We start from the raw sequence: 20527 nt of genomic DNA, 5'->3' as shown, positions 1-20527 counted from the left end.
GGGAACATGCCCGGGTTGGTGGGGAGCACGAGAACGCTGGAATATATGGTGCAGGCTCAGGACACTTCTGAGAAACTCTTGACAAGACGCGGGGCGGGGCCTCGTGCCCTCGTGCCTGCCCGTGCGGGCCTCACCGCCAGGGGGCGCCCACGAGAGCGCGCGGCCGCGTCCCGAGCTTGGCCCCTGCGGGCCGCCGTCGCCACTCCGGGATTCCGCCGCCGGTTCGGCCGAGCGGCGTCGGCTCCCGCGGCTCTGGGCGGCGCCGCGGTCGGACCCAGGGCGCCCGCTGGCCCGTGGCGGCGGCGGCGGCGACGACGATGGTCCCCTGAGCGGGCCGGCGCCTGGTAGCGGCGGGCGGGCGGACGCCGCGGCCCTGCCCGCGTCGGGGCCCAGCCTGGTCGCGCCTCTTTGTCTCCGGGCGGAAGTGGGACGCGCGGCGGGGACGCGGCGGCCGCACCATGAGCGACATCCGCCACTCGCTGCTGCGGCGCGACGCGCTGAGCGCCGCCAAGGAGGTGCTGTACCACCTGGACATCTACTTCAGCAGCCAGCTGCAGAGCGCGCCGCTGCCCATCGTGGACAAGGGCCCCGTGGAGCTGCTGGAGGAGTTCGTGTTCCAGGTGCCCAAGGAGCGCGGCGCGCAGCCCAAGGTGCCCGCCCCGACCGTGCCCTCGCTCGGTGACAAGCGCCCGCCCCGAGGTCTCGCTCCCCCTGCAGTTCCCGCCCCTGCGGTCCAGCGGCGTTGCTCCGCCGCGTGCCCGTTTCGAAGGCTTGTGACAGTCGCCCGTCAGTGATCCCAGCGGTGACTTTGGGTGACTGGCTACTCAACATCACTGGAGTCCTCTGGGATGTTGCTTAATTAGATGCACGGCTTTTTCTCGTGCTTACCCGTAGGGTTAAGCCCCTGAGGCTTAGGCTTCAGAAAGGTGAAAACGTACACCCTTGGAAAAAGATTTTGGGTTTGTTCTTAAGACGCTGTCTCACTGTGTACTATGTACCTCAGGCCAGCCTGGAACCCAAGATCTTCAAGCCTCAGCCTCCTGAGTGCTGGGATTTCAGGCATCCACTCCCCCAACCCTTTACTGTTGGAGCTAAGCGGCAGGTGCAGGCCCTCATCTCTCACAGCTTCTCTCCCGGGCTTGTTTTTACAGAGACTGAATTCGCTCCAGGAGCTCCAGCTTCTTGAAATCATGTGCAGTTATTTCCAGGAGCAAAGCAAGGACTCTGTGCGGCAGATCATTTTCTCGTCCCTTTTCAGCCCTCAAGGGAACAAAGCTGACGACAGCCGGATGAGCTTGTTGGGAAAGCTGGTGTCCATGGCCGTGGCTGTGTGTCGGATCCCCGTGTTGGAATGTGCGGCCTCCTGGCTCCAGGTACTGCTCTGGAAAGATTTACTTCCCAGAGTCTCCATAGACAGGATTACAAGAGTTTGGATGTAACTGGATGTCTGTAGAAGTCTTTTACACACACGCATGATGTCATCGATCATTGCTGTCCAAGTCCAGCTTTTTTTTTTTTAATAGAGAATAACAATTTTTTTTTTTTTTTTTTGGTTTGGTCGGGTTTTTTTGAAACAAGGATTTGGTATGTAGCTTCGGCTGTATTCAAACCTCATGATCCTTCTGTCTGAGCCTTTGAGGATTATAGGCACTGTGGGCCTAGCTTGGGAATTAGAGCCTTTTCATGCAATTTATGTAGTAAATAGTTAGGGTTTGTTTGTTTTGTTTTGAAACAGGGTCTGATTATGTAGCCCTGACTGTCCTGAAACTCAAAATGTTGACTAGGCAGGCCTGGAACTCATGGAGGTCAACCTGCTTCTGCCTCCTGAGTGCTTGGGATAAAAGGAATGTGCCACCACAAATCCAGCTTATTTAAAAACTTTTACTTATTATTATTATGCATGTACTTTGTGTGTGTGTGTGGTTGCCTGTGCCACAACAGATCTGTAGAGGTCAGAGGACAACTTTTGTGAAGTCGGTTCACTCCTTTCACCTTTTGTTTTTTTTTTTAATTCCTGTTGTTAGAGACATAGTTTCTCTGTGTACCCTTGACTGGCCTGGGACTCACTCTGTAGATGAGGCTGGCCTCAGAGATCTTCCTGCCTCTGCCTCCAAAGAGCTGGGATTAAAGGTGTACACCACAATGCCTACCTGACTAGATTACATTTTTTAATAAAGAAAAAAAAGGCCTTCAGAATAAATGAAAAATCTCTTTCTTAGGCAAAATGATTAGATTTTTAAAAACAGTATGCAGAGGAAAGAGAGATGGCTTAGTAGTAAGAGCACATACTACTCATACAAAGGACCTGAATCCAGTTGCTAACACCTGGGTAGGGCAACTTACAACTGCCTGTAACTCCAGCTCCAGGGATCCATCACTCTTCTGACGCTCATGCACCTGCTCACACAGATACACAGGTATGCTCACCGTTAAAAAAAAAAAAAAAAAGTTAGCTTAGGTTAGCCAAAAACTCAAGATCCTTTTGCCTCAGGCTTCCTAGTGCTGAAATTAAGGCATGGACAACTATGTCCAGCCGTGACAAACATTTCATCATTCACAGACTTTTCCAAACCTCAAAGTGGCAGTAATGGTTAGTTTTGGTGTGTGCTGTCTTACAGAAATTGTCATTTCCTCAGCAGTGATCTTACCAAAGCCACCTCTCCACAAAGACCTGCAGAAGGCTTATGTAGATACTCCACCCGCGTTGGAAGGCCTCGCCTCTGCCGGCTAGTGTGGCGGCAGCGTGGGCTAGCAGGCCCAGTGGAGCTGCGCACACGTGTGGGAGGTGGGCTGGCCCTATGGGGTTAGATGGCGGAGCCGTGCTCTAACAGGTTCTGTTAGCAGACCTCCCCGGCACCCCAAGATAGCTCCGTCCAGTCAGGTGGCCTTCACTGTATATGTGCAGCTCTTATGCTAGCTCGGGACCCCTCAGTGACTGGGCCTGTGGCTTCTTCCCAGCGGACGCCTGTGGTCTACTGCGTGAGGCTGGCCAGGGCCCTTGTGGACGACTACTGCTGTTTGGTGCCAGGCTCTGTCCAGACGCTAAAGCAGATCTTCAGTGCCAGTCCCCGCTTCTGCTGCCAATTCATCACATCCGTGACCGCGCTCTACGACCTGTCATCAGGTAGGTGCCGAGCGAGCAGGTCGCTTCTGTCAGAGCGGCTTCTGGAGAATGCCAGCTTTGTGTGTTTATCTTTGAGCAGTGCTGCGAGTGGAGCCGGGCCTGTGCGCATGCTGGGCAAGCATCCTACCTGGAGCTGCACCCCATGCACCGGTGACAACACTGGCTTCTGTTCTGCTATTTGTGTGTGTTCGTGTGTGTGTGTGTGAGTGCGTGCGCGTGCGTGTGCATTGCAAGTGTGTGTCACGTTGCAGTGCCCACAGCGGCCAGAAGAGTCGAATCCCTTTGAGCTGGAGTTACGATTGTCCCATCGTGGGCACTGCACTCAGGTCCTAAAGGAACAGTGACCTTCAGACCTTTGTGTTGGCTCTTTTTAACTTCAAAGTAGGCATCTTTGTTGTGGGCCTAAGCCTGAGGGTGTGTTGTCAAGCTCATTTCCGTTTGCTAAAAAGGACCTCCTGTAATTCTTCCCAGTTGCTTGGGTCTTAATGGTGGAAATCAGAGCGTAAAAAACCGGAGGTTGAGGCTGATAGCTAGGTCCTTCTCCATAGACATATGACCTGCCTCCCCGAAGGAGTCATTTTTAATTATGTACGTGTGTGTGTGTGTGTGTATGTGTGTGAAAGTACAGGTAAGTATGGGTGCCCAAGAAGGCCAGAAGAAGGAGTCAGGTCCCTTGAAGCTGAAGTCATAGGCAGTTGTTAGCTGCCCAGTATGGGAGCTGGAAACCAAACCCAAGTCCTCTGGAAGAGCACCAAGTGCTCCGCCCGTACACTCATTCATTCATTCATTCATTTTTAAGGTTTCTTTTCTTTTTCCTCCTCCCCATCTTATTCTTTTTTCCCTCTTATTCCCCTTCACTTCTTCCTCTTCTGTTTTCTTCTCCTGTGTGTGGATGTTTTGCCTGTGTGTATATCTGCCTCACATGCATGCCTGGTGCCCATGAAGGGCAGAAGAGGGTGTTGGATTCCCTAGGACTATAATTACAGACAGTTGTGAGCCATGTGTGGGTGCTGGGAAATTGAACCCAGGTCTTCTGGAAGGACAGCTATGAAATAGAGGCCATAGAAGAGGCAGATGTGGAAGGGCGTGTCCATGGAGGAGGAATGGGCAGCAAAGCCCAGCTGTGGAGGCCTGAGCCCCTGCCCCAATGTCCTCTGCCCCCGAATGCCCCAGTCAGTGTCCTCTGTGGCCCCTGCAGTGTGGAATGGCTTTGGCTCATTGTTTTCTCATAATGAGATGGTGTGTGTATGGCTTTCTGTGTGGAGTGAAGGTTTCATCCCTCTGCCCTTGCTACCTGCCCTGAGGGTCGACAGGTCATGTCTTGTCCTGATCTGATAGCCAAGCCAGCAGTTTGAGAGTCTTTGGGATCTTTTCCCATTCCTGTTCCATCCCAGCCTCCTTGGTTAGATTTCTGTCTTCCTTTCCTTCTTACCCTTTTTATTGTATTTAAACTTTGTTGCCATCAGGCTGGAGAGGTGGCTCAGCAGTTTAACTTGATGAGTTAAAACTTAAAAGCACTTGCTGCTTTTACAGAGGACCCAGACTGGGTTGCATGCATGCAGTGCACATACATACATGCCAGCAAAACAGGTTCTACAGCACAGGTGGTCTCTGTGGTCCTGGATAATTCAGTCACTAAGCACAAATGTCACGTGCATGCCCATGCATAGATGCACACCTGCTACCTTCCGGCCATGGCAGGTGCCTCCGCTGGGGCCTGGGAGTGTGCGAGAAATGTAGGTGGCATTGCTCAGGTAGCAAGCCCCCGCGGAATGGAGGCACAGAGGCAGGATTGCCACAGGGAGGTTGCAGACCTCGGATACTGCCTGCTGCTGGAGGGGCCAGTGTTTCCCCGAGGAGGGACAGCTCCGAGAGGACCACCTTCCAGAGGCTGGCAGGCCGGCAGCTGTGTTCCCGGAGAGGGAGCACATTCCTGGCTTCCCGAGTGCGTCTGTGACATGCTTGAGCCAAGCATGGGAAGGCACTCTGGCTGAGAGTACACAGCCTTCAGCCTCTGGAGGAGCTGGGCCACAGCCAGCCTGAGCACAGACCATGCTGACCCCAGACTGGGCAGTGCAGCCTGGAGGCGTAAAAGCCGGCCTGCTGGGGTCAGGTATGAGCACACCACATATTTTGTTTTATTTTTTATTATTTTTTAAATTTTTTTATTTTGAGAGTTTCTCTGGCTCCATGGCTGTCGAGGAACTCACGCGTTAGACCAGGCTGGCCTTGAACTCACAGAGATCTGCCGCCCGAGCGCTGGGCTTAAAGGTGTGCGCTACTACACCCATTTCCAGCACTTGTTTCTAATGGGTCCTGAGAAAGTACTCAACAGCTTGAGCTGTTTTCCTGGGGAGCGGTCTGGAGAGGTGTGTGGATTAAGTGGGTTGATCTGTATAAAGGACCAGGACCAGCTTCTGGCACATAGTAGGCCCAGAGTTGGTGCTACCTTCTGCCCTTGTTAGAGCTGTTCAGGGGTCAAGCCGGCACTTTGATAAGGGTCTCAGCTTTGGGGCCACGGTGGCCACTGGGTCTGATAGATGCTGATAGGACACCAGGTTACTCTCTGAAGACCTCGGCAGCCCTCACTGTACTGTGGAGGACACATGGATATAGGGAAGAACACGATGCCCAGAGAAGAGGTGAAGGATGAGTTTTGAGCGAGGTTGGTGAGATGCTCATTGTGTAGAACAGCGGAGGGTTCAAAACTGTTTACATTACAGTTCATAACAGTTCATACATTCAATTCATGACAAAATTACAGTCCTGAAATGAAAGTGAGTTTATGGTTGGGGGGTCACCACAACACTAGGAAGGTTGGAAACTACAGACGGAGAAGCACATGCCGCCCAGCCTGGCGATTTGAGTTCAGTCCCTGCCACCCACATAAGAGAAGGGACTCCTGCAGGTGTCCTCTGATGTCTACATATGCCCACAGCACAAACACACACGCACGCGCGCACACACACACACACAGGCACAGAAAATAACCAAGTGTGTGGTGGTGCGGAAGTGATGGAGTTCAAGGCCACAGTTACTTACTGAGGTAGGGGTGTTTTGTTTGGTTGTTGAACCTCGACCTTAGCCATAGGGTCCTGGGCCCTGGGGACAGGACACTAATCTATGGACACTAATCCATGGAACAGGTGTCAGAAAGGAGATAAACGGTGGGTGACTTGGGCAGTAGACTTGGGCAGTAGACATGGACGGAGGCTGTGAACACAGGGATTCATCACCCACTGTCCACTCCGCTCCCGTCCCCAAGGCCAGAGCCCACGTGACCGAATGTGTCTTTGCAGATGACCTCATCCCACCTTTGGACTTGCTTGAAATGATTGTCGGCTGGATTTTCGAGGACCCGAGGTTGATTCTCATCACGTTTTTAAATACTCCCCTCGCCGCCAACCTGCCCATAGGATTTTTAGAGCTCACGCCCCTCATTGGGCTGATCCGCTGGTGCGTGAAGGCCCCTCTGGCTTACAAAAGGAGGAAGCCTTGCCTGTCCAACGGCCACATTGGTCACAAGGTTGCCAAGGACTCGGGCACGGGCACGGACAGAGACTCCCACCTGCTGTACTCGAAGCTGCACCTGAGCGTCCTGCAGGTCCTGATGACGCTGCAGCTGCACCTGACGGAGAAGAACCTGTACGGGCGCCTGGGCCTCATCCTCTTCGACCACATGGTCCCCCTTGTAGAGGACATCAACAGACTGGCTGATGAACTGAACCCCCTCAATGCCTCCCAGGAGATCGAGCTTGCCTTGGACCGCTTGGCCCAGGCCTTGCAGGTGGCCATGGCCTCGGGGGCCCTGCTGTGCACGAGAGGTGGGTAGGGACCATGACCTCATGGTGTTGGCAGAAAGGACAGGGCTCCTAGGCAGATAACACGGCTGCTCTCCTCCCTGTGACTGCAGGAGAGGTTGGTGGAAGGTCCAAGAATGTCCCCAGAGTTGCCTGCGTGGGCGCCACTGTGTTCTAGATAAGACACCTACATTCTACCTGGTTCTTTTGGCACGGGGCAGCTCGCAGCTAGCATATACAGAGCTTTTCCTCTGGAGGATTACATTTTTGGATGGTGTGTTTGCACACACACACCTGTGGTGGAGCGTGCTTTGTAGCCTAGGCTAGCCTGAAACTCACTGAAGTTTTTCTGCCCTTGCACTTCAGTGGTAGGATGGATTATGAGAGTGATCTACCATGCCTGGATAAATTTTCTGCCAGGTTTCCTCTTGCGGGGAGGGTGGGCAGTACTAGAGATTGAGCTAGGGCCTCGTGCCCTTGGGCATGCTAGGTGAGCACTGTCACTGAGCTACAGCCCAGCACTGCCTTTCTGCCTAACAGACTATTGCCTGTCTGCCCAGCTGAGGGTTGCTAGTGAGGAGTTCCCCATTTTACCCCGGGTGTTTGATTACTTAGTGAGAGCCCTGACTCTGGCTCTTCCTAGAAACTCAACAGATTGTCTACCCAGTTTCCAAGTGGCTTCTTGTGTTTCGGGTTTGTTTTAAAGTGAAAACTGCCATCCAGGAGAACCCGGTTTCTGAGGAGCTGGGGGCTTCCTGTACCAGGCCGTGCTGCTATTGAGAACCTCAGCACCCAGGTCTCCCGGGCTAATCTCCTGTCTCCTTCATTTCAGATGACCTGAGAACTTTGTGCTCCCGGCTCCCCCATAACAAGTAGGTGTGCCTGCCTCTGGCTGGGTTGGCTGGGACGGGGTAGGGGTGGTGGGTGGCAAAGCAGGAACGACCCCTTGGTTCCGAGAAAGCTGGTCTGGGGAGGCAGAGTTCCCCTGAGCAGCTTTCTGCAGGGTTAGATCAACTCTGGGAAGGGCACAGACTCAGCGCCGCCCCCTTGCTGGGGTGGGAGAGACCACGGCGCACTCCCAGAGCCACCCGGGGCTGCTACGGCAGTGTGCCTCTGTTCGAGGAGCGCGAGGTCATAGCTCTCGGGAGCTGCTGTCCCTGTTAGGACCTGGCCGGCTCACTTCTGTGAGGCCAGATCTGTGTGTGCTGAGGATGGTGTGCCAGGTGTCCCACGAGTGCATGGCTTCCCTCAGCAGGGACTTGGCTTCTGAGAGGTTTGCATTTTCCGTACGTGTCTCTGAGTCTCAGTTTCGCTCTGGGGATGGCAGTGGCAGTGAGGTGAAGGATGAAGTGCAGTTTGAGAATCTCAGCTGGGTGTGGCGCACGCCTGTGGTCCTACCACTCAGGCAGAGGCAGGTGGAGCTCTGTGTTTGAGGCCAGCCTGGTCTACAGAGCAAGTCTAGGACAGCCAAGACCACACAGAAAAACCCTGTCTCAAAATAAAAAAAAAAAAAGAGAGAGAGAAAGAAGGGAAGGGAGGGAGGGAAAGGAAGGAAGGAAGGAAGAAAGAAAGAAAGAAAGAAAGAAAGAAAGAAAGAAAGAAAGAAAGAAAGAAAGAGAAAGGGAAAAAAAGAAAATGTCATCTCCCCTGCCCCATGGGCCCTCCATAGTCAGTTATCATATGGGAAGTAAAGAGCAATGTCACACAGGTTCTGTTCACTTGTCTAAACCACCTGCCTCCTGCTTCGGGTCTCCTTTGCTTCTTCCCATGTTCCCAGCAGGGCGTTCTACGGGGACTGAGAGCAAACATGACAGTGTGGTCATGGTGTCTTGTGGGAACCCTTTCAGACCCTGAGCATTTCATTTCTGAGACTCTGTCCTTAGAAGTGAAGCTTAATAGTGGCCCTCATCCCAGGTGCAGGGGACTGGTCAGTGGCCATGAGACCTCAGAAGAGAAGGCTGCGTAGCTGCTCAAACAGTAACTGGCTGGGAGCTGGCCCAGGTGGCAGAAGCACTTGATGCATTAGCAGGGGCTCTCGAGTTTACGTGCTCAGGACCCACGTTAAGAAGCCAGCGTGTAGCATGCAGGTTACCTGTCACTCCGAGCTCTCCTGTGGACAGAGGGGCGCTGTAGACAAGCATTCCCTCACAGCTCGAAGGCCAGTTAGCCTAGGGTCCAACGGAAAACAGAGAGTCTGGCTCAGGCCAGCTGAGAGCTGACAGCTGAGGTTGTCCTCTGACCTCCATGTTTGCCGTGGCACACACGTGCCCGCATTCACATCCATGATTGCATGCAGGCATATGCATCATGTACTCCGACATGCATCGTAAGGTGGTCACAGTCCGAGGCAGGCCTGTGAGCAGGGCCAGGCCTGCGGCAGTGGGGACGCCCGGGGAGGGTTGCTCTTTCCTCACTCTTGTTTTTGGGCCTGTCACTGTTGCTGGGTCTCAGGGCTGGTGCTGGCAGGCAGTGTGGATAAGGAGCTTGGCAGCTTCGCTGCACTGGCTGTCACAGCTACCCAGTGCCTGGTTCCTGGCTCTGCCAGGCTAGTGAGTCTGTGCAGGAGCTACCAGGCCAATGGTCAGCTGAGTGCTGCTTCATGCAAGTTGAGGGAGGGTGGTCTGGGCTGTGGTGGGCCCCTGTTACCCAGTGCTGTACTCTGGAGTTCTGTGGGGGAGTGGACAGAGTGTCTGCCTCAGCAGTGAGGTGGAGGAGGCTGTAGCAGGACTTCGCCATGACTGAGCTCTCGGTCAGGGGCCCACTGTGCCTTCTCTTCTGCCTCTAAGACAATTGAATTTCACTTGGCATTCCTCCGTGGATTCTGACGGCCTGGTTTGTCTCCCTCTGGAAATGGGAAGTGTCTCGCAGAGTGTGTCAGCTTGGCCTCTCTAGTGCACTCTAGGCTGAGGATCAGCTTGTTTGTTTTTGTTTTTGTTTTTGAGACAGGATCTGGCCATTTATCCCACCTGGGCCAGGCTGGCCTTGAAGTCACCCGGCTTGTAAATGTTTAGATTGAGCTTCTTGCCCAGAGATCTTTTGGCTTTGTTTTTTGTTTTTTTGTTTGTTTTTTGTTTTGTTTTTTGTTTATTGTTGTTTTTTTTTTTCTAGACAGGGTTTTTCTGTGTAGTTCTGGCTGTCCTGGAACTTGCCCTGTAGGCCAAGCTGGCCTCAAACCCAGAGATCCACGTGCCTTTGCCTCCTAAGTGCTGGGATTAAAGGCCTGCACCACCACCTAGCTGCCCAGAGTTATTTTAACAAAAATGAAAAGTCCTTAGAGGGGCTGGAGAAGGTGGCTCATGGTGAAGAGCACTTTTGCTCTTGCAGGGACCCGATTTGAGTTCCCCGCACTCACATGGCAGCTCACAACCATCTCTAATGCCATTTCCAGGGGATCTGACCCCATGCTTTCTTTGGGCCTCCTTTGCACTGAATGCATGTGGTACAACAGACATACATGCAAGCCAAACAGCACACATAAAAGTAAATCTGTGTGGGATTTGTGTTTTTTGAAAGGTCTTAGAGGAACTTTGGCCCCTAGCTATGCCGGTTCTCTTCATGCCCCTCATGCACTGCCCGAGGCCTCCTGTGGGCTCTGTGTCCCTGTGCTACAGGAGGGTCTGTGAGTGCTGGGGTTAAAGGCCTGTACCACCATGCCTGGACCTAAGCTTTTCTTTACCTGAAACTTGTTCTATACCAGGCTGGCCTTGAACTCAGATCTGCCTCCTCTGTCTCCTGGGATTAAAGGCATGTCTGTGTTCGAGCCAGAGTAGCCATGTTGTTGAAATAAAATTCCTCTGCAGCCTATGGACAACCTGCAGAGAGGTACAGCATGGTGGAATTAGGGGCCAGGCAAGTGAGAGGGCCCAAGTTGGAACTGGAAGGCTGGATTTGGTGATGAGAGAGGCCAGCATGAACTCCAGGCACACAGCCAGGCTAAGGTTCAGTATGTCTGGAGAGGAGTGAGCAGAGATCTTGTGTCTGCGGCAGAGACTGAAGCAGGGAGGCTGGAGTCGACCTGTATCCTCAGCATGTAGAGCTGGGCTGATAGACTGAGTTAGGGAAGGCAGATGTGCCAAAAGTTAGAGCAGGGAGGTTCTGATCATGCTGACAGCCGGGAAGGAGCTAGGGTCTCAAAGTAGCACTGAACTCAGCGTGGGGAGTCCCAGAAGGTAGAAAGGCGGGGAAGAAGAGGTACTGGTGAGTTTCACAATAGTCTCATGGTCCTGGCATGGAGGACCCTTGGGGCTTGGAAGTGGGCTCCTCAGCTTATCAGGGTCTGAGATCCACTGGACTCTGGATCTCAGGTCATTTGAAAAGCCACCAGTGTGGGCTTGGGTATGGCATGCAGTCAAAACTCAGTTAGAATTGACACTTCCCTGGTGGCTGTGTGGCTGTCCTGAGACGTGAATGGGCATTGGCCCAGGCTGGCATGGAAGCTGTCTCGTTTAGGGTTACTGTTGCCGTGACAGAACACCGTGACCAAAGCAACCTGGGGAGGAAAGGGTTTATTTGACTCAACTTCCACGTCAGGACAGGGATTCAAGCAGGGCAGGAACCTGGTGCAGAGGCCATGGTGGGTGCTGCTTACTGCCTTGTTCCTCATAGCCTGCTCAGCCTGCTTTCTTATGGAACCCAGGACCACAGCCCAGGATGGCCCCACCGCAGTGGCCTGGGCGGACAGCCTGCAGCTGGATATCTTGGATGCATTTTCTCAATTGAGGTTCCCTCCTTTCAGATAACTCTAGCTTGTGGCAGCTTGACATAAAATGAGCCAGCGCGCAGAGGCCAGCATCTGAGCCTCAAGTTCCAAGGGCTGAGGGGTATGGGTGCCACATGGAGAGTTTCACATGGTCCACAATTCCAAGTGAAGCGCCCCCCCCATTGCCACCATCCTTGGTGGGATTGTAGCTCTGTCCCTGCAGGGCCTTGTCTCAGTTCTAGATTCTACTAACCGAGTCACTCCCTTCCCTTTCCCCAGTCTCCTGGCTCCCCGTTCACCTGCCAGGAGCCCCTCACCCGTGAGGTGTTGAAGCACCAGGGGCAGAGGGGCAGAGCAGCTTCCGCAGTGCCGGGGTGGCGGGCATGTGCTGTTGGGCTTGTACCATTTGGGAGGCCAGGCCAGAAGCCCAAGTGGTAAGGCTGGCTTGAGGCCTCCGTCCTAACCTCTCCCCTTGTGTTTGCAGCCTGCTCCAGCTGGTGATCTCGGGCCCAGTGCAGCAGCCGCCACACACCACCCTACCCCCTGGGTTCTACCCGCACATCCACACTCCCCCGCTCGCCTACGGGGCTGTGCCAGCCCACCCAGCTGCCCACCCGGCCCTGCCTACACACCCAGGGCACACCTTCATCTCAGGCGTGACCTTTCCATTCAGGCCCATCCGCTAGGCTGGCCCTTCCGAGCCGCCAAGCGGCTGTGTGCCTTGCACCTGGGCCAAGGAAGCCTTCAGAAAGAGGGGTGCTGGCCCCGTGGTGAGGATCCCCGGAGGCAGCCCTCCAGCCGGCAGAACTGTCTTGGTACTGATGTCCCAAGGTGCTGTTGCCCGGGTGCCTCCTGCCTGGTCATGTTAAATAAATATCCAGATTGGATGGATGAAAGGGAGTGCGCTCGGCCCCTGCGGCAGCGCCCGGTGTTCTTGAACACGCCGGTCCCAGAGTGACAGTCGCTCGCGCACACGGGCTCCGCCCGCCACCAGGGAACCTGGCGGGCAGGCCGGCCCGCGGGTCCATTTGCCCTGCCTCAGGAGTGTGCTGAGTCTCTGCCACCAGCACGGTTTGTGCAGCTCCATGAGCTCAGAGTGCGGAGGGCGAGACCCGCGCTTGTCCGCAGCACTGGGCACTGCTCAGGGACACCCGTCGGGATTCCCCGTCACTTGGAAAGGACCTTCTGTGTTTTCTTGAGGGATATCTCTAAATTTTCCTTTCATGTGTTCAAAATAAATTTTTTCTAAACCGTTTTATAGGCATTATGGAATTTTCATTTTGCGGTGCTGAGATCCAAATTCACGGCGTTGCACATACTTCCAAGGTGGTTTTTCAGTGAGTTACGCCCCCAGCCCTATAGAATATATATATTTAGTTACTTTCTTGGGGGGTGAGACGGGGTTTCTCTGTGTAGCCTTGGCTGTTCTGGACCACGGGTTTTAGACCAGGCTGGCCTCAAACTCACAGAGATCCACCTGCCTCTGCCCCCCTGAGTGCTGGGATTATAGGCGTGCACCACTTTAAAATTAACGTAAGTTTTAAGAATTTGATGTGTTTTGGATGTTGTGCGCATGTGTGTCTGCCCGATGTTTCGTCACTCTCCACTTTATCCTCTTGAGACCTGGCCTCAGCCTGAGCCTGTGGCGTGCTGATTGGTTTTATTATTTGTGTGTGCACATGCACACACGTGCAGGTCAGCTTGGGGAGTCGACTCAGGACAGCACTGATGGCTGCAAGTACCTCGGTTTACTGTTTTCAGCTTCAGCAACCCTGTCACCACCCCGCACAGACTAGGCCACAGGCGCACATGTGTTCCTGCCGAGCCGTCACACGGGGATCTAGCCCAGGTCCTCATGCTTGGCAGGAGCGTCCAGCTGAGCCGTTCCCCAGCTCCTTGCTGACCAAACTTCAGATTCAGCGTTTCCACCTGGATACCCAGACTGCTTCCCACCTGTGCTCCGTTGGCTCTCGGGTACCGGGTACCCGGTATGGCCCTCGGGGATCCCCCCCGTCCACAGCTGAAGGGTTAGGCTTGCATTCTCACTACTTTAAGGTAGGGATGCTCATGTCCCTGTCCTGTTAGAAAAACAGGTGTCAAGAACAAACAGCAAAGCATGAGAGCCCAGGATTACCTTGTAGAGAAGAAATGAAACGGAATCTCAGAGACTGAGAACTGGAAGATTGCATCAAACCAAACAGCTTAGAAAGCTCTGTGTGTGTGTTTTGCATGTTTGTGTGTACGTGTGGGTCTGTTTTAAATCTAAAGTTTAAGGTGCATCCAATGTCAGGATGCACTCAAACTGAGGCAGTAGCAGGAAAGGCCATACTTGGTTGGCAGGGAGCTGCTTTCTTAGCCGTGGCCAGTCTTTGCTACTTTCGTAGGAGAGAAAGTAGAGGGGGGAGGGAGAGAGGTAAAGATCTTTGAATCTAACTTTCCTTCTTGTTTCTTTTTTGAGTAAGAACTGCAGCCAGCCTGCCTGAATGACCAACAACCGCCAGCCCCACCTATCAGGGCACTAGCATTCATGTACCCTCTGAAAAATCCCCAGAATTCCAAGTGTCACACAATCGCAGAAACCATTTGCAGCTGGCAAAACCACGCCTCTGCCAGAGCACAAGGCAAAGCATAGTCAGCTGCTGTGGACTGTCTGAAGCAGCCCCACATCCCCACACCTGGGATTAAAACGAAAACAGTCTTAAAATATTTCTGTGTTCTTTAAAGAAACCAAAATTTCAAAATCGTCACTGCAGTTGGGGACAAGAACTCAGTGATTTTCCTGATCCGCAGAGGGTGAGCCATGGGTGAGTAGAGGAGCCCCGCCTTCTGCATGACACCCTCCGGAAACTTTCACATGGCCTTAAAGAAGTGAGCACGGAGGGCTGGAGACGAGGGGCAGCGGGTAAAGTGCTCCCCAGACAAGCATGGGATCTGACTCTGTTCCCCAAAGCCCACTTAGAAAACGCCGGGCAAGTGATTGTTCTCCCAGGGCGAGGCAGGCAGCAGTCGGGGGACCTCTGGGCACAGTGGCTGCCAGCCTAGCTAACCTCAGGAATTCCAGGTCAAAAGTAACCCCGAGTCAGGAACAGCACCGTGCTTGTCCTCTGGCCTCCACGCATGCACACGTGTCTGTCCACACATGGACGTGCACACGCAAGTGGCATGTTGGGGCACACTTGTAATCCCATCACTGGGTGGTGGTGGCGGGCGGTCCAGAAACTGAAAGTCATCCTTGGCTACATGGTGAGTTAAGGCCAGCCTGGGCTACATGAGACCCTGCCTCAGACAAAGCAAACAATAGGTTTGGCTCTGTTGTCTCCTTTTAAAGGTCTTTCATAGTTTCCTAAATCTGTAGGCACCAGATTGAAGAATGCTCTCCCTGGGATGCGTCCTTGCAGCTGAGGAGATGAGCACTGGGCTAGTCTGGGAATTTTCTCTGGTGTATGCCATTTCAGAAAGACCCATCAGTTCCCATGTAATTTTAAAGTTCAGTTACTCTCAGAGCAGCAAAGTCTCTACCAAACACTTTGAGCATCTAGACTCAGCCATGCGCAGTGGCGTACGCCTGTAATCCTAGCACTCAGGGAGGCAGAGGCAGGTGGATCTCTGAGCGTTCAAGGCCAGCCTGGGCTACACAGAGAAGAGAGAGAGGGCTCTTTTGTGAGTTTTTGGTTGTTGTATGTATGTATATGTATGTGCACGAGTGTCTGTGTATGTCTATGTACTTGAGCGCGAGTACCCATAGAGGCTAGAGGAGGACATTGGATCCCCTGGAGCTGGAGTTACAGATGATTGTGAGCAGCCCAACATGGGTGCTGGGATCCGAACTCAGGTCCCTTGGAAGAGCAGGGCACTGTTAACTTTCTCCAGCCCTGTTTGGTATTGGTTTGTTGACTGGTTGTTGTTTTCAAGTGAAGGTCTGGCAGTGGAAGTTTTGGTTTCTTTGTAAACTCAGTTATGTTATGTAAACACGTTTTGTTTTGTTAATCCCAAGCGTGGGATTTGAGTTTGGGTTACAGTTTGTCCACGGCTGATAACCGTGTCGTTTCGAGCAAGGCCTTTGCCAGCTGGTAACGGCCTGCCCCGTGCTGCAGGGAGAAAGGCGTGGTTGAGGGCTCTGAAGATACAAATACAAGAGCCCGGAAAGAAGAGGTGTGGTGTTCAGTGGTGGCCTGGGTGAGTGGCAGTTTGGGGAGGCCAGCATGGACCTGTGGCAGCTTGGAGCGGATAGACGGAGAGAAGCGCTTCGTGGCGCAGCGGCGAGGAGGGGACCGCTTGCTGCTCTTGCTGTTGACAAGAATTGGTATAGTTGTAAAAGAACCCAGCTACCCTAAGCAGCCGGGAGAAGCCAAGGGGTCTGTAGCCCCTCTCCCCACTAACCTCTCCCCCACCTAGGGTTAAAGGTTTGGTGAAAGGGAGGTCGAGGCCTAAACTCCCCAAATAAAAAACGAGCCCTACAGGGTCTTGTGTAGCCCAGCCTCACCCTGAACTCTGTATAATCAAGAATGACCTTGAACTTTTTAAAAATTTATTTTTACATGTATATGTTTGTGAATGCCTATCTGCCACCGTGTGTATGTGTGTGTGTGTGTGTGTGTGTGTAGATCAGAGAACAACTTGTGGGCGTTGATTTTCCTATCAAGTGAGGTTCCAAGGATCAAACTCAGGTCGCCAGGCGTGGTGGCAAGTATCTTTACCCATTGAGCCTTCCTCCTGGCCCCCAGTGTTTGCTTTGTAGGAGCTGGAATTCATACACCCAGCCGATGCATTTGAAATGTGCGGTGCAGGGCTTCTTACCATATTCCCACGTGAGCATTCCAGTGTCCCCTGCGTTAGATCCCTCAGTGTCCCCAAACGGCGCCCACACACTCGAGGCTTACTGCTCTCAACCCCAGGCCCGGGCAGCTCCGTTCCCTTTTTCCCCTATGGATTTGCCTTTCCTGGAGATTTCTTATCTGTGGAATCACACAGAATGTGGCTTGTGTCTGGCTTCTTTTACTCTGTGAAGTTTTCAAGGGTTTTCCCGTTCTGTATGTGTTTTGCGGCATGTGTGTTGAGGTGTGTGCAGTAGTACACTGAACAGCCAGCAGAGGGCATCAGATCCCCTGAAACTGCAGTTACGTAATATTGTGACTTGGATACCGAGGATACTGTGATTGGATACTGCAAACCTGATCTCAGAGTCTTTGTAGGAGTAGTGTTCGCTTTTAACCACCGAACCATCTTTCCGGCATCATTTATTTAGAGACAATTTCTTACTATGCAGCCCTGGATGGCCCAGAACTCAGAGATCTGCCTGTCTCTGCCTCCCAAGTGCTGAGATTAAAAATGTGTGCCACTACACCTGGGAAAAGAGTATAATTTTACTTTCTAATTATGCGTATATGTATGTGTCTGTGTGGGTTTGTACATGTGAATTCAGTGTCTGCAGAGGCCAGAAGAAGATACCAGAGTCCCTGGAGCCTCCTGACTTGGGTATTGAAAACCAAATGTCTTTCCTTTGCAAGAACAACATATACTCTTAACCACCGAGTCATCTCTTCAGCCCCTGATTCATTTCTCTTGGCTGTAGGCTCTGATTTTTTTAAACCTAGTCTACTTGGGGTTTCTTAAGCCTCCACCTCCCTTCCAATCCCCCAGTCCTAGGTGGGGGAGAAGGAAGGTTAGTAGGGACAGGGGATGAAGTCCTCTTTAGACATAGGTCCTTGGAGCGAGTCGGCTCTTTGTCATCAGGATATCCGGCAGGCCAGCAAACCAACAGCAGCGGCAAATGCAGCAGCAGGGGCAGCAGCAACCTGCTTGAAGCATTCTCCAAAGCAGTAGAATGCTTTTCAGCTGGCAAAGGCCACACCCCCTGCACGAGGCAGTGTCCAGCTGACAAAGATCACCGGCCCTCTCACAAGGCTGTTAGCTGTAGGTTCCTGTATCCCACACTTGGGATTACAACAAAGGCATATTTACATAACCACCACAGATGGCTGAATTCGTTATATATAAAATGTGAAAAACAAACAAACAAACAAACAAACTGGTTTTGTGTGTTTATGATGTGTATTCATTTGTGTGTGGCTTCAAACACATGTATGTCACAGCACGCACGTGGAGGTCAGAGGACAGATTTGGGAGTCCTCCACTTCCACCTTGGGATCTGGGGTTTCAGACTCAGGTAGTCAGGATCACACAGCAAGCGCCTTTACCTGCTGAGCCATCTCTCTGACCCATCTACCTTGATTTTGAGACAGGATTCTCTCCCTCAATCTGGCCAGTAAGCTCTAGACTTGTCCTTCTTTCCGCGCTCCATGCTGGGGCTCCAGATACACACCGCTGTGCCTGGCTTCTGTGTGGGCGCTGGGGATCTGAACTCAGGTCCTCTTACTTGTGTAGCAGGTACTTTACGGACTCATCCATCTTTCCAGCCCCAGATTTTTTGAGTCTTGTGCACGTGTAGCAATGAGAACCCGGAGCAGCTGTCCTGTAGGTGTTCCTGACGTGACAGCAGTTGCCACATAAATGTGGAACACATTTTTAAAAAAGTTTATAATTGTGTTATCTGCATGCGTGTGAGTGCAGTGGCTTAGGAGGCCAGAAGGGGGCGTCTGATCCCCCCCCCCGCAGCTAGAGTTACAGGTGGTTGTGAGCTGCTTGACTTGGGTGCTGGGACCCAGACTCAGGTCTTCGGCAAGAGCAGCAAGTGCTCCTAACTCCTGACTTACCTCAGCCCGAGCCACCTTTGGTTTTTATGCCTATTGTCACCATGGACACTTTTATCTAAGTTCTTTTGTGTGTATGTCAGTTCTTTTTGGGATTCACAGCACACACATGCACTTACATACACACAGGCGTAGAATCCTTTTGATAAGGAAAAACTAGCTTGAGTAGCTCTCCATAGGAGACAGGAGTGTTTGTTTCTTTCCTGTGGCTGTGGTAAAACACGCTGACAAAGGCAACTTACGGGAGAAAGGGTTTCTTTAGCTCCTGATTCCAGGGCTTGAGGCAGCTGCTCATCACACCCACAGCCAAGAGCAGAGGGAAGGAGTGGGTGCACACTGGTGCCCAGCTCACGGTCTCTGAGGCCCAGCCCAGAGCCCAGCTCACGAACTCGTGCTGCGACTTCAGGGCCGGGCTCTCTGTCACGACCCCGTCAAAATCCAACACAGGTGTGCCCACAGGACAAGTCCTCCCTGATGCTCTTAGCAGTGGCTTTCAACCTGGGGTTACCACCCCCTTGGGGGTTGCACAACCCTTTCACTGGGGTCTCCTATCAGATCTTTACATTATGGTTCATAACAGCAAAATCGCCGTTATGAAGGAGCAACGAAATAATTCTGTGGTTGGGGGTCGCCACAGCATGAGGTATTAGAGGTTGCAGCATTAGCAACGTCGGGAAGCACCGATTTAAAAACATCCGTCACCCAGGCCAACCAGCCGTAAACACTCATCTTTAGAGACTGGCCCGGTGCTGTGCGTTGCACCAGGGTTAGACACCAGGAAGGCCTGGAAGCTGCGTGACACTGGAGAACCTGGAGCTGATGGCTACTGAATGTGGGTGTCTGGGCCGGCGGATCGTCCACAGGTGTCACAGCCTGATCGTGAGGTTGTCCCCACAAGCTCGCGCTTGAACACTTGGTCTTCAGCTGGCGGTGCTGTTCCTTTGGTCAGTTCCAGGAAGGCCGGCCTTGAGGTGTACAGCTGCACCCCGTCTCCTGTCTAGCCTCTGTTTCCGGATCCCCCAGACATGAGCAAGCCGCCCCGTCCTGCTGCCTCTGTTGATTGCATGCCTTCCCCTCTGGGAATGTGGGCCAGAACCCCCATTCCTGCCTTCAATCGCTTCTTGTCCTGCCCTCCCCTCTCCTGACAGCTCGGGCCCTCGTGGCACATGCTCTACTGACTCCCCAGTACTTACCATTGATAATTATTGTAATTATTTTTGGACAAGGCCACATATAGCCCAGGCTAGCCTTGAACTTGAGCTTAATATGTAGCTGAGGAGCCGGGCAGTGGTGGCGCACGCCTGTAATCCCAGCACTCGGGGGAGGCAGAGACAGGCAGAGCTGTTATAGTTTTGATCTTCTGTTATACTTTTGATCTCCGGCACCTCATCAGCCTCCTGTGTGTGTGTTTTAAGATTTATTTATTATTTATACAGTATTCTGCCTGCATGTATGCCTGCAGGCCAGAAGAGGGCACCAGATATCATTATAGATGATACCTGCTTCAAGCCCTGGAATCGGGAGCTAAAGAAACCCTTTTTATTTAAAAAAAAAAAAAAAAATATTAATTACACTTTTTCACTTTGTATCCCCCAATAAACCCCTCCCTCCTCCCCTCCCGATCCCACCCTCCCACCCCCTTCTTGACGCATGCCCCTCCCCAAGTCCACTGATAGGGGAGGTCCTTCTCTCCTTCCTTCTGATCTTAGTCTATCAGATCTCATCAGGAGTGGCTGCATTGTCATCTTCTGTGGCCTGGTAAGGCTGCTCCCCACTCAGGGGGACGTGATCAAAGATTGTGTCGGAGGCAGTCCCTCTTCCCATTACTATGGAACCCACTTGGAGACTGAGCTGCCATGGGCTACATCTGTGCAGGGGTTCTAGGTTATCTCCATGACTGGTCCTTGGTTGGAGTATGAGTCTCTGGGAAGACCCCTGTGTTCAAATTTTCTGGTTCTGTTGCTCTCCTTGTGGGGAAGAAACCCTTTCTTAGTTAAGAGCTAAGAACCACCATGTGGTTGCTGGGGATTGAACTCAGGACCTCTGGAAGAGCAGCCGGTGCTCCGAACCCCTGAGCCGCTCTCCAGCTCCCTCCTGTGGATTTTGATCTTCCAGTTTTAACTATTCCCTTCCCACTTGCTGTCTGTCCTTCTCCTGAGCCTGAGGTTACCCGAGAGGCAGAAAGCTGCAAGCG

General features: G+C 52.7%; 1 protein-coding gene across 2 annotated transcripts; it reads left to right on the top strand.

The window, feature by feature from the left end:
• Nucleotides 1-180: 180 nt before the first annotated feature.
• On the top strand, nt 181-12878 carry Ints15 (integrator complex subunit 15). Of its 2 annotated transcripts, none has more exons than XM_060368076.1 (6): nt 181-650; nt 1152-1373; nt 2959-3124; nt 6424-6948; nt 7757-7796; nt 12108-12878. In XM_060368076.1, exons 1-6 carry the CDS (start codon nt 459-461, stop codon nt 12307-12309), a joined length of 1347 nt encoding a protein of 448 aa, XP_060224059.1. In that variant the 5' UTR covers nt 181-458; the 3' UTR covers nt 12310-12878. The 2 variants fall into 2 exon arrangements, with proteins under 2 accessions (XP_060224059.1, XP_060224060.1); XM_060368077.1 differs by having other exon boundaries at nt 305-620.
• Nucleotides 12879-20527: the final 7649 nt, after the last annotated feature.

This window comes from Meriones unguiculatus, chromosome 15, assembly GCF_030254825.1.
Source record: "Meriones unguiculatus strain TT.TT164.6M chromosome 15, Bangor_MerUng_6.1, whole genome shotgun sequence".
In the NCBI taxonomy this organism is placed as follows: domain Eukaryota; kingdom Metazoa; phylum Chordata; class Mammalia; order Rodentia; family Muridae; genus Meriones; species Meriones unguiculatus.
This window is presented reverse-complemented; position numbering and strand designations above follow the sequence as displayed.